Source organism: Myodes glareolus, chromosome 7, assembly GCF_982192425.1.
Source record: "Myodes glareolus chromosome 7, mMyoGla1.1, whole genome shotgun sequence".
NCBI lineage: Eukaryota > Metazoa > Chordata > Mammalia > Rodentia > Cricetidae > Myodes > Myodes glareolus.
In genome coordinates, this window is record NC_142032.1 from 76,373,885 (window position 1) to 76,387,452 (window position 13,568).

General features: G+C 49.9%; 1 protein-coding gene across 2 annotated transcripts; it reads right to left on the reverse strand.

The window, feature by feature from the left end:
• Window positions 1–2,705: 2,705 nt before the first annotated feature.
• Stx4 (syntaxin 4) lies at window positions 2,706–10,092 on the reverse strand. Of its 2 annotated transcripts, XM_048455044.3 has the most exons (11): window positions 9,730–10,072; window positions 9,434–9,535; window positions 9,255–9,354; window positions 9,039–9,113; window positions 8,100–8,170; window positions 4,781–4,889; window positions 4,631–4,707; window positions 4,285–4,422; window positions 3,212–3,322; window positions 3,043–3,141; window positions 2,821–2,959 (listed from the first exon to the last, which is right to left on the reverse strand). In XM_048455044.3, the coding sequence occupies exons 1-10, from the start codon at window positions 9,757–9,759 to the stop codon at window positions 3,058–3,060; spliced, it is 897 nt and encodes a 298-aa protein (XP_048311001.1). In that variant the 5' UTR covers window positions 9,760–10,072; the 3' UTR covers window positions 2,821–2,959; window positions 3,043–3,057. The 2 variants fall into 2 exon arrangements, with proteins under 2 accessions (XP_087764528.1, XP_048311001.1); XM_087908402.1 differs by lacking the exon at window positions 3,043–3,141 and having other exon boundaries at window positions 2,706–2,959; window positions 9,730–10,092.
• Between the last annotated feature and the right edge of the window lie 3,476 nt (window positions 10,093–13,568).

Here is a 13,568-nt window from a genome sequence, read left to right on the forward strand (position 1 = left end):
ACTTAGGACCTTTGGAAGAGCAGCCAATGCTCTTAATCACTAAGCCCCTAACTTAAACGTCTAAGGGTTAGTCTGGAAGTCCTGTGAACTCAGCTATCCTGTGCCTCAGATTCCCAAGTGCTAAGATTTCAAGCATGCCGCATACCCAGAAAACATTTCATTTTGTCTTTTTGAGACACAGTTTCTCTGTGTAGTTCTGCATGTTCTGTAACTTCACCTGTAGACCAGGCTGGCCTTGAACTCAAGAAATCCACCTGCCTCTGCCTCCCAGGTGCTGGGATTAAAGGTGTGCGCCCCACCTCCTGGTCAATGGTAGAACCTATTAGATTCCCATCGGTTCCCTGGGACAAGAGTGACACTTGTAAAAAAAGTGTAAAGAGTGACTCTTGTAAAAATGCTTCCTCTCTAGATGTGGCTGTAGGTAGCCGATGTCTACTGACATCTTGGGAAAGCCGACTTAGCTGTTCATCTTTCTCTTCCCCTAATCACCTTGACTAACTGAACAGATATTTTGAGAATCACTATGAAGGCTTTTTACAAAAGGCATGAACTGGCCAGGCAGTGGCGGCATATGCCTTTAATCCCAGCACTCAGGAGGCAGAGACCAGAAACTCTGAGTTGGAGGCCAGCTTGGTCTACAGAGTGAGTCCCAGGACAGCCAAGGCTACACAGAGAAACCGTGCCTTGAAAAAACAAACAAACAAAAAATCAAAGCAAACAAAAGGAATGAATTGTACACTTGATATGGCAAAGATAATAGTTTATGTGTTATGGTGTATGTATATGTGTGCGCATGTTCATATCTGTGTGAGTGCATGCAGAGGTCAGAGGACAACCACCTTCCACCTTGTCTCTTGCTTACCAGGCTAGCTGGCTCCCAGGCTCTTGGGGACTCCTGTCTCCAGCTCCCATCTCACCAGAGGCCCACTGGGATGGCACATATGCACACCACGTTTGCTTCATGTGAGCTCTGAGGATCTGATCATAAGAAATTGGACAAATACAGCCAACAGGTCAGGAGTGAGCCCATAGACCAGGCTGGCCTCAAACTCACAGAGATCCTCCTGCCTCTGCCTCCCAAGTGCTGGGATTAAAGGAGTGTGCCCCACTGCCTGGCTTACCTTGTCTCTTACACTCAGTGATCCTACTACTATTGGGGAGTTCATGTGATGCCCAGCACATATAAGCTTCCTAAAATGAGCTACTTTATGCTGATGGGAGGGGCTGCTCCCTGGACACCAAGCAATCCTGATACTCCCTATGCAAACCTAGGCTCTCTAACCCATTGTTTCCCAGCTGAGATCAAAACAAGTCCCACAGACAGACAGCATGAATCTAGGACCAATCTAGGACTCCAGCTGTTGGCTGGCCACCAGCCACATGAAGATGGGCAGGGGCCACTTGGCCAATCTCCCATTCTGTCCCTTCCCAGGTGGTCAGGAAGTGTACGAGGCTGTCTCCTCTGGCTCTGTCAGGACTCAGCACAATTATAGGGAGTGCTGGCTGAGCAGCAGGGTCTTGTGAAAGCAGGATGGGACAGGGTGACTGGAAAGCCCTGGAGATCAAAGCCAAGGACCACGGAATCTAACCAAGCCTGGGCCAGGAGCAGCTTCCTCCTGAACCATGCATGTGTCCTCATAAAAAGCTACATCCTTCTCTGGAAACTAGGCACCTGGAGGAGAAGCTCTTGAGAATTCAGAATCAGGGACCAGGGAGATGGTTCAGCAGGTAAGAGCATTTGCCACACAAATCTGGTAACCTGAGTCTGACCTTGGAATCCACAATGGAAGAGGAGAAGCTAGCCCTTAAAGTTAACCTCTGACCTCTGCATGCATACCTGTACACACACACACACACTTTTTTTTTTTTTTTTTTTTGACACAGTTTCTCTATGTAGTCCTGGAGGTTTCTATGCAGAACAGGCTGGGCTTGAACTCAGAAATCCACCCACCTCAGCCTCCTGAATGCTGGGATTAAAGTCACCATACCAACTACACACTCATTTCTTTTTATTCCTCTGAGACACAGTCCTTCTAAGCAGCTCTGGATGGCCTGGAATATGCTATGTGGTCTAGGCTGGCCTTGACACAGAATCAGGACCTGCATGCAGCTTGTGTGTCTTGTAAAATCCAGGTTCCAGGCTCCTTTGCCTACTTCCACTGGACAGTACCCATAAGCCAGGCAGCGGCCACTGTGGGGGATGAGTCTCTAAACACTCCTCTTGTAAAAGGCAGTGCCCATCTCAGGCCATAGGACCTAGCCTGCTGGTTTCTCTCCCTGGCAACTTCTTACGCAACCTGTCCCTAGTACGTTTAACATTCCACATGAATGCCCCACCGAGAACTACCCTTGCTGTCTGGTCATGTGTTTCTCAAGATGTCTCTTTCTCTTGGCCTCAGGCATGTCACTGGTACCTCTCACACATAATGCTTGGCCTCACCCGTGGCCCAGCATTGGGTTAGGCAGCTTATAGTTTCAGGGCCGTGTATCCCATTGAGTGTGAGCTCTCCCTGGCCCCCCACCCTCCCACCCCCACTCCCGCCCCCCCACCCCCACCCCGAGAGCCAGCCTGCTGTGGTTGCATTTCTACAGAAGTCTGGTCTGAGCCTGTCTAGACTGGGCCTGGCACCAGTAATGGCCAGGGAGAAGGGAGAATGGATACTTGGCGGTCTGGGCCAGCCTTTTCAGGAACACACAGGCACAAGTGTGCCAAGCTTTTTTTTCTTTCTTTCGTTTTTTTTTTTTTTTTTTAATTTTTTACAAAACCATGTGTCCCAGACAAACAGGACATTGCAAACTCTCTCCCAGGCCTTGTGGCATGAAGGGGAGGACTCCAGGAATGAGCAGCTGCCAGCCCCACAAGAGCCATATGCCCTCTGCACAGGGCCAGCGTGAGAGTGGGTTCGGCTGGAGGCCTGCCCTGCCTCCACAGACGCTGGGTCTCTGCTTCTCCCAGTGCCTGCAAGGGAAGGAGAGAGAAATGGATCTGACAGGAGGCAGGAAGGCCAGTGCCAGGGATGGGGCGTGTCCACCATATCTCACCAAGAACATGTAGTATTATCCAATGGTTATGGTGATGCCAATGATGACCGCCAAGATGAGCACAGTGACAGAAACACAGATGGCAATCATGACTTTTTTCTGTGAGAGAGGGAGGGTCATGGGAAGTCACTCAGGAGAGCCCACGGCTGGGGCAGGAGACGAGGCTTACCTTCCTCGCCTTCTTCTGGTTCTCTAGGGCCACCTTGACATGCTCTTGCCCACGCTCCACATAGTCTGCTGAGCTCAGGATGTTCTTCTCAATCCGGTTGATCATCTCCCCCTGCTCAGGAAAGGGATGGCTCAGAGAGGACGGATAACCAGGCACGGAGGCGGGGAACAGTTACTCTGCCCGGCCCAGCCCGAAATGATCAAGATCGTCTTTGTTGTTTTTTGTTTTGTTTTTCAAGACAGGATTTCTCTGTGTATCCCTGGTTGTCCTGGAACTCGATCCGTAAACCAGGTTGGCCTTGAACTCACAGAGAAATACCTGCCTCCGTCACCACTGCCTGGCTAGTCAAGACATTCTTGGCAGAAAAACACTAACAAAGATACTGCAGGACAACAGTTGAGAACCGTTCAGAGTAACCATGGCTTCAAGGCCTCACTCCTGTCATGTTGCCCCTTTTCTCTGCTCCTGTGTCCCATATAACCTCCATCTGTAGTTGAGGCCTTGTATGGTAGCACCTTTCTCATAGATAGTAAACTTTTGTCTGAATTCACCCACTCTAGGCCTGTCTCCATCTCTCTCCCTGCCTCCTCCTAGTATTCCCACTGGATCACAGCCCTCCACCCCCCCATACCATGACTGCCAGCTGCAGAAGAGACTGGCTGCAGCACCGTGGAGTTCAGCTCAGAAGGTCAGGACAAGGCTGGAAGCCCACCCGGACCCCTACAGCCAGGCCTATGGGTACCACTCCAACCTTCTAGAGACTGAGAGGCTGGCCCTCTAGGAACAGCTCTCCACAGCTCTAACAGCATTAAGGGGGGGTTCTGTCACAGCAAGGGAAGCCATGATCAAGGCCATGCAAGCTGGAGGCACAGGTGGGACCCTATGGATCAAGGAGTGGCACTGAGGTGGCTATGGAGGTGGGGAGAGTTCGGCTATGGATGAAGGGGGCACCATGTGGGAGCATGCCCCATCTTGGAAGAGCATAAAAGCCCAGGTTGAGTGTCTTAGGGTGGAGCTTAACTCCAGGTCACAGCGAGGGCTTCAGGCTGCACAGGGCTTCCCTGGGTACCCACCTGCATCTCCACCTCGGTCGCTAGAAAAGTGAAGATCTCATGGAGCTCACGGATGCTGCGCTCCAGCTGCTGGATCTCACTGTGCCGTGCCGAGATCTCATTCAGGGCCTGGCGTGTCACCTGTGTGTCCTTCAGTATCTGGAGGGCAGACAGGAATTGGTGAAGATGTTACAGGGATGTTACAGCAGCTGGTCCAAAGCTTCTACTGAGCTTCTGGAACTGCCCTCTAACCTATGATCCCAGCATTCCAGGTCACTCCTGCCCGGGCCTTGGTCTGCCCTCCACACAAAGAAACCAGGACTCAAAGACGGAAGGCCCCAGAGGGATGCTGGCCGTGGTCACTCACATTGGACACGAACACTTCACTCTGCCCGCTGTCCAGCATCTGCTCCAGCTCCTCGTCAGACACCATCCCAGCATTGGCTGTAACAGGAAAGGTCAGTTCAGAGCCGAAACCCGTGCTCCCAAGCCCGCTGGGTGGGGTGCCCCAACTCACTGATCTTCAGCTGCCTCCGGATGCGCTCCACGTTCTTCTCTCGGTACTCCGACTGCATCGAGTTGCACTTGTTGATGAGCTCGACAAATTGCTGCGACAGGACTCCGTGCTAAGAACAGAAAGTCTGGCTGGGCATCAGCAGGAACTACCTGGAGGTGCCGAGGCCATAACCAGCTCGGGACCTTGGCAGGCTTCCTCACTCCTCAAACAAAAGCCAAAGGTCTTGTCAGGGCCCCCATTATGCCCATGACTTTGCTTCTTCCCACCCCTCCTCACTACTTCCCTCTCTCTCCTTCCTCCCCAGTAGCTTCTTCCTCAACCAAACATGCTCACATCAGCCTCTGCACACTGGTCCGTCTGCCTAGAATGCTCATCCCCAAAGTACCTTTAAGTCTTCAATCCTTTATTTTTTTTTAATCTGTATTATTTTTATTTTATGTGTATGGGTATTTTGCCTGCATGTCAGATCCTTGAGACTGGAGTTACAGAAGACTGTGAGCCACCATGTGGGTGCTGAGAATCAAAGGTCCTCTGGAAGGATAGCTGGCACTTTTAACTGCCGGGACATCTCTCTGGCCCCTCCTTACTTATTTTTTGTTGGTTAATTGGTTTTGAGACATAGCCTCACATAGCTCAGACTGGTCTTAAGCTCATTGAGGATGACCTTGAACTCCTTGATCCTCTGTCTCTACCTTCCAAGTGCTATGATTACACATCTGGATTCACCTCTTTTTTAGTTCCTTTTTTTTTTTTGAGACAGGGTTTCTCTGTAGCTTTAAAGCCTGTCCTGGAACTAGCTCTTGCAGACCAGGCTGGCCTCAAACTCACAAAGATCTGCCTACCTCTGCCTCCCGGGTGCTAGGATTAAAGGCGTGAGCCACCACCGCCCAGCTCTTTTTGAGTTCTTAATTTTGATCTTATTTATTAATTGTTATTACTATTGTCTGGTTTGAGACAGGGTCCCATGTAGCCCAGGCTGGCCTGCTCTCATGGCAGGTGTGCGCCAACAGGGAGCTGCGTTATGTGGCGGTAGGAATCTAACCTGGGGCCCTGTGCGGGCTGGGCAAGCACTTTAAGAACTGATTGACACCTCCAGCCCTTAGTTATTTTTTAAATTTATGTGGAGGTGGGTGGGACTAAGGAGATGGCTGAGACTGTAAAAATGCTGGTTGTGCAGCATGACAACCGAGTCAAGGATCCTAGAACCTTGGTAAGAAGCCTGATGTGGTGGCATGCATGCCGCTGTGATCCCAGCCCGTCTAAAGAGAGACAGGAGGCAGAGGCAAGAGACTCCTAGCGCAGCAGCCTACACAGACAGACCCCACTGCAGCAGGGGGAAAAGGTGACCTCAATATAGGCACCATGGTGGGCATATGTATCCACACACATTCACAGAAGAAACAGACGGGTGCTTTCTGTATATGGGAGAGTGAAACCAGGGCCTTGCACGCCAAGTCCAAAGTCCACCACTCAGTTCTACTCTTCCCCTCATTTAATGACACTCCTTCCCCTGCCAATACTTTCCCTCCTTTTCTGCTGTTTTAACCCCTAGTACTTATTAGATTATAAAATAATTTAAGCCTGTTGGGGTGGCTACACCTTTAATTCCAGCACTGGGGAGGCAGAATCGAGGCGATCTCCAGGTCTGAGGGCAGACTTAGCAGCATAGTGAGTTCCAGTCCAGTGAGATCTATTTAGTGAGACCTTGACTCAAATAAGTAAAAAATAAAATACTGATTTAGTGAGTTTTTTGCCCCACTAGAATGTAAATGTCTCAAGGGTAGAATTTTTAGTTTAAAAGTCTGGCACACAGGCACTCGGTGTGCATTGTTGAAGGCTGACTGAATGTCACTGCGGCTGTTTAGACTGCAGGTACACTCACCAACTCAATGGCACCACGCTACTACCATGGGCAACAGGACCCTCTCACACCAATAACCACCATAGGTGTCCTCTTGTGGGTCCCGCTCCTCTCCTGATTCCTTCATAAGCACTGTCCTGAACTCCCACTTCTGCGTCCTTTCAAGCCACCCAACCTCCCTCCTGCTCCAGTCTTGACCTCCACATATCCCAACCACTCTTCACTCTGCACCCAGAGGGGTCCTGTCAGGTCGCATCAAATCTCCTCACTAAGACACAGCCTGATATGACTTCCACTTCATTGCTGCCCCAGAATTCCTTCCTTTTATTTTTAATTATGTGCATTCATCTGTGGGTAGTGCCGGTGTCTGACGAGGTCAGAGGCCTTGCCCTAGAGCTGACAGGTGGTTGTGAGCTACCTGACGTGGGTGCTGTGTCAGGGAGCAGCACCAGCTGAATTCAGCTCCCCTGCCACTTTTGCTATCGCTCCAGTCCCTACATTATACGTCAGTACATTCCTTTAGTGTGTGCACGGAGGAGGGCATGTGTGCCATGGCACATTTGTAGAAGTCAGAAGACAACTTGCAGGAGTCGGTTCCCCTTCTACCATGTGGATCAGAGACCGAATTGGGTTGTAGGCTTAGAAGCAGACACCTTCACTCACTGATCCATTTTGCCAGCCCCTCTTCATCTCCTGAATTCTATCTATGGAGTCAAGGATGTCCTGGCTTGTCATTTTTTTTTTTTTTTTTTTTTTGGTTTTTCAAGATAGGGTTTCTCTGTGCAACAATACTGGCTATCCTGGAACTGGCTTTGTAGACTAGGCTAGCCTCAAACTCACAGAGACCTGCCTGCCTCTGCCACCACACCTGGCTCTTTTTATTATTATTTTTTTTAATTTATGAGCACTGGTGTTTTGCCTACATGTATATTTGTGTGAGGGTATCAGATCCCCTAGATCTGGAGTTACAGATGGTTGTTAGCTGCCATGTGAGTGCTAGGAATTGAACCAAGTCCTCTGGAAGAGCAGTCAGTGCTCTTAACCACTAAGCCATCTCTCCAGCCCTGCTTGCCATTTTTTATTTCTGTCGCTTCCATGAAGAGAGCAATTAGGGACCAAGTCCTACATGAGAAATATCTTTGTTCCTATTCAGTCCAAATTCCCCATTTTGGTTTTGGGAAAGTATGTCTCCCATAGCCAGGCCTACGTCATGTCTGATACAGCACTTTCTCTTTGAAGGGAGGAAGCAGAGTGTTATAATGGACTGAGCATTTGAGACCGGGATTGTCTACCTATACCAAGTTCTTTCACTCTGTTAAGCATACGCTTCTTCATATAGAAAATCATCAGGACAGACAGAGATCCAAGAATCAAGGTTTCTAAGTGCTACACAGTCACCACTCTGAAACCTAGGAAACACCTGATGAAATGCCCTAGTTGTAGGAGAAAGAAACCCACCTGGGTTTTTTTCATTCTTGTGTTGACTGAGTTATAATTCTCATCAGCTTCTTCCTTCTGGGGCTCTATAGCTGTGGGAGAAATAAAAGGGTTGATAGAAAGGAGGGTTTGTCCTGAGACTTCTAAAACTTCTTTGGGAGGCCAGCTGATTTCTGTCTGGGCTAGCATGATCTACATATTGTGTCTCCAAAAAATAACAAAAGGTTTAAAATATATAATACAAAAATTTAAATAAAATTTAAAAAATTGTTTGGGGACCAGAACATAGGGCCACATCTAAATTTCAGCTATATAATAAGAAGGTTCTTGTCTTCACAGAATTTTTTTTACAAAATGACTTATGAGCAGGGATGTATTTTAGTAGTAACACGTAATGATGGCGGAGGAAGAGAGAGGAGGGAAAAAAAAGAAGGAACTAGGAGGAGGAGGAGGAAGAAAGAAGGAAGTGAGATCAGTCAGTCAGCTGGGCATGGTTGGGGCAGGCCTTTAATTTAGTCTCAGCACTCAAGAGGCAGAGACAGATGGATCTCTGTGAATTCAGGGCCTGCCTGGATTACATAGGAGGGAGAGGTGGGGAAGGAGGAGGCTAATTCTGAACTTCTAAGAGAAGTTTTTCTTTGTATTACACCAGTGGGTTCCCACAAGTTTGAAGAGGTCTCCTAAGAAATCCCTCACCTGTCTGCTCAAAGAATACACACTGGGCCAAGAACTAAAACAGTAAGGAGTTTTGAATTTAAATTTAAAACAATAATAAAGGAATTCGAGAGGCCAGCACGTGCAATGAAAACTATCATGGCTTGGATGCCACAGGTCAGAGATCCTAGACCCAGGCCTGCTGTGTGACCTGGATATATCACTTGCTTGTGTAGGGAACAACTCCCCAGCAACAGGGCTGAATCACAGGGAATGACCTGGCCGAGGCCCTTGAAGTTCATTCACCTTTTAGCTGTGCCCGGACCTCTCTCCCAAGCTGTTTGATCTCTTCGCGCAGGTTCTGGAGGCCCTGCTTCATGCCTAAACAAGAGAAGGTCAACACTTCCAAACCACAGCCTCTACCACAAACCACAACCAAACCCACCCAGGCAATCATCTAATATAGAACTACATCCCCCATAATCCACCGGGCTGACGTGAGTGAGCCCGGATTTCGCTTACTCTCCTCGGGAAGGGGCGTGGCCAGGATGGTGACCTGCTGTTTCTCCAACTCCCGGACTTTACTCTCCAGTTTGGCCATAGTTTGCCGAATTGTCTGGACCTAGGGAGGATCACAATGAGAACTGAAGACATAAGTGGTACTGTAATCCTCCCTACTCCTCGGTCCCCCGGACCCTTACCTTCTGGAAGAACTCGTCATCCGGACTGCCCAGCCGGGCGGTACCTGGGTGCACCACCAGCGCGACTCGAACCTCATCTTCATCGTCCGAGCTGTTGTCCCCCTGCCAGGGCCGGAGTCATTGGCACCGCTTGCCTGCTGCGGTTCTCGTCCCGCAGGAACCATGGGCTTCCGGGATTTTCCTTCCTGGCCATCAGCCACCCCTCCCGGACCCCAAAGCAGGAGTCCTCAATCCAGGCGCGCCCGCCCGGCCCCAGCTTCTCATTCCAGCGCGCCCTCCCGGCCCCAGTTTCTCACCTGCCTCAGCTCATGTGTCCTGTCGCGCATGGCGGCCGGAGCGCCCCGTCCCCGGACCTGAGCCCCGAGGGCCTCAAGGTTCTAAGTTTGGAAGTCCTGCACCTCTCTCTCACACTTGACACCCTCTTCCTCACCCTGCGAACCCCAGCACCCCCACGAGCCTCCAAAGGCCACGCCCCTTTCACCATCCACAGCCGCCGGGAGGAACCCGACCATAGGACCCCCAAAGTTCTACAGGTTGGAATTCCCTTCTCTTCCCCCCATCCTGCTCCCGCAGCTGCGGCCCCGCCCCTCGGCGGATGATTCCGAGCATGCGCACGAGGTCCTGTCTCTTCCTCGCTAGAGGGAAAGGCGGAGGTCGGAAACTGTCGCAGCCGAACGGAAGCCAGGCTGCCTGGATCGAGAGCCCGCCCCCCCCCCCCCCCCTCACCGGAACATCTCATATTAGAACTGAAATCTAGTTGCCCAAAGGGTTGGGAATGCGTCATTTGCACGCAGTCTGAGAGCCTCGTATCTCACATCACCCCATGGCGCCCCCTCATCACGTGACAGACCAGGCCCAGCTCCGCGGGCTGCGCTCCCGACAGCCAGTCACGTGTTCCGGCGCTGTCAGCGACGTCTCGGACTTCAGTCTCGCGACGTCCCCGACACCCCTGTATCTGAGCTGTACCCCTAAAGCTTCTTGGAGGTGGGGTGGGGTACACTTCTCACTCTCCGCCACCTACTGAGGATACCCTTGTAGAATTCACTTTTTGTCTTCATCTTGGATCCTAGGGCGTGGGCAAACTGCAGACTTAACATTTGGGGGCTGTCAGCATCATGGGACCTTGAGAGTCAGAAAATAATGAGATCCGAGTCTACCACGTCAGAAGATTGCAGGGTTTTGTAAGCAGAGAATCTGGGGGTGGGAAGTGACCTCTGCCAAGGTGGAGCTCCCCCCCACAAGCCCTGCGTCCTCCTGGCACTGCCTCTGACAGGTGGGCGGCCTACGCCCTGCATGATCGCTGCAGTCCTGCTGAGCTCACCACCGGCAGAGCAGCTCAGACCGAGAGAAAAGGACTGTTACCTCCGCAGTCCTCCCTGCCTTACAAATGAAGATCGAGCATGACTTGCTTTTCTTTCACGGACTCCCCAGCACCAAATTTGGTGTTTGGCATATAATTGACCCTCACAGAAGACTTGATCCGAGTATGAGCCTTTCATGTATCTGAAATTAAAGCCCATGGCTTCCTGATCTTTAGGCTTCTCTCACTGTGCCATTTTCACAGTTTTGTCTCTCTGGACATAACGTTCACGTGACATTTATTGGATACACACTATGGAACAAATACTGTTTTAGGGGCCGGTGACACATCAGGGACCAACAGACCAAAACCCCCATGTCCTTGTGCGGCTTCCGTTGTCTAGAAGCCCCCCAACGTCCCTCAGCAGGTGTCAGGACAGCCAAAATTAAGTATTAGATTTCCCGAGAGGAGGTTCAACAAAGGAAGCAACAGTGTGTCCCCCTCTAGTACGTTCTGGTCAAGAAGCCTAGATTTCTGAGCCTGAGTTGCTATGGACTTTTGGAGAGTCATATTATGTCTCTGGGCCTTGATCTTCCATCTCTGTACTACAAGTGACTGCATAGGCTGGGGAGCTCATCGAGACTGGAAACCGGCAAGAGCCATCTGATCCCATGCGTGGGCCCCGTGCTTTGATCCTTAACGCGACTTGCCTGGAGCTGGGAATGAGGGAGCAAAGACAATATGGCTCCGACCACTCCACATAGGGAATGCAGAGGTGGGTTTCTCAGGAGGCCCAGCTCCGCCTCTTCAGGCTGCCCATGCCCCTGGAGCCCTCCCCCGATTAAAAAAAAAAAAGATAAAATGAATTCTGCAAGGGTATCCTTGCATATTGGTTGCCATCTCTCTACTTAATGGCTACTTGCCTCCTACTCAGCCCCTCCCCCGGATTCTCTGGTTAGTATTACAAAGGGGCAGGGCTGAGGTGACTCTTGGATACCTGTCTCATAGCCCTGTTTCCCTCAGATTCAATTTCCCCCTTTGACATCTAGGTCTGACAATTTCTTCTCTGCTGAGGGTAAAAACCGGATGGCATTGAGAACGGTTAAGGTGAGGAAAGATATGGTAGGGTCTTGTAGACTGCTAAGGCTTTGCCACTTGCGTTTGTGAGTTCTGTCTCTCTCTGGGCCTTTTGGTCATCTCTGCCCATTTCCCAGCCTCTTGGCCTCCAGCTGCAGTGTGGAGTGTTTGGGGCTTCTATTTCGAGTATCTCAGGGTTATAATGTTCATTATTATTTCATTTGTGGTCTCTGGGTGCGATCACAGGTATTAAGGTTCCAGGAGGCTGGGACCTCATTATTTTCCTACTGTCAAGTCTCATGATGCTGACAGCCCCCAAGTGGAGTGATGTTTGGAGCAAACAGGCAATTGGTGGAGCTCCCCACCGCTGAATGCTGTTCCTCCTAGGCCCTTCCTAGCCTTGAGTCTGGGTTTCTATAGTGGGTCTTGGGTGTATAGGTACTAGTGGGCTATATATTCCATCTGTCTGTCTTAAACTCAAGCTCTAATGGTCGTCAGGCTTAGCAACCTGTCCTGTCCTGGATGCCTACAGGTCTGATCCTCACAATCCAGAACCAGGTGACCTGGGTTGGGCTCATTCATTTAACCTGCAGGTCATTTAACCTCTCTGCTTTAGTTCCCGTCTGAAGAGAGAGAGAGAGAGAGAGAGAGAGAGAGAGAGAGAGAGAGAGAGAGAGAGAGAACAGTAGCATTAAACTCCTAGTGTTTGATAAGAACTAAATAAGAAACAAGGACGGAATGGTTGCCTGCTATGGGCTGACGTTGTGTGTTTGCTGATCTGGATGGTGATGGTGGGTACTATTCCTCTGAGGATTTCAGTAGCCCAATACCTCTGCCAGAGCTTCCACGCTGCCACTTGTCCATTATCTTCCTATCCTTGCCATCTCCTGAGCCCCACTGTGCACCAGGTGCTAGGCTAGCAGTCTTGCCAATCATGCACATTTCTTCTGTCTCCACCTGCACCTCTCAGGCCCTATATTTTTCTTAACACTAGAATATAAAGTCTGTGAGGACAGGAATTTTCACCTGCCCTATACACTGCTGGGTCTCCAGTACCCACCATGGTACCTGGCACATACTAGCTGGTCATTAATGAATGAAACTCCTGCATTTAATATTTGTGTAACACAAATGAACTTCTGCATTTAATATTTGTGTAACACACTAATATATGCATGAAGCACCAATATAAATATTTTATAATTTTAATTCATTGATCCCAAATTATAATTTTAATTCACACACCCGTAATCCCAGCACTTGAGAGGTAGAAGCAGGAGGATGAGGGGTTCGAGGCCAGCCTCAGTTACTTACCAACTTTGAGGCCAATACAGGTTACATGAAACCCGGTCTGAAGAAGCAAAGCAAAGGCTGTGCATGGTGGTTCAGCTAGTAGAGCACATGAGACAAGCATGAAGTCCTGGGTTTTACACTTAGCACTGCATAAACCAGGACAGTGATACTCGCTTGTAATCCCAGCACTCAGAAGGTGGAGCTAGGAGAATCAGAAGTTCAAGATCATCCTAAGCTACATAATGAATTTGAGGTCTGCCTGGGCCACAAAAAAATGTAGGAAAAAAAAAAAGCATTGGAAACCACATGACCATGTGAGATGGGGGTACTGTTGCTGTCTTTCTTTTCCACAACAGGAAACTAGAATTGGTGTGCCTAAGGTCATGTGGCTAGTAAGTGCCCTTGTTAGGATTTGAAGTCAGACATGGCTCTAGGATCTGCCCTTCATGTGTTGGTTTTATTGTT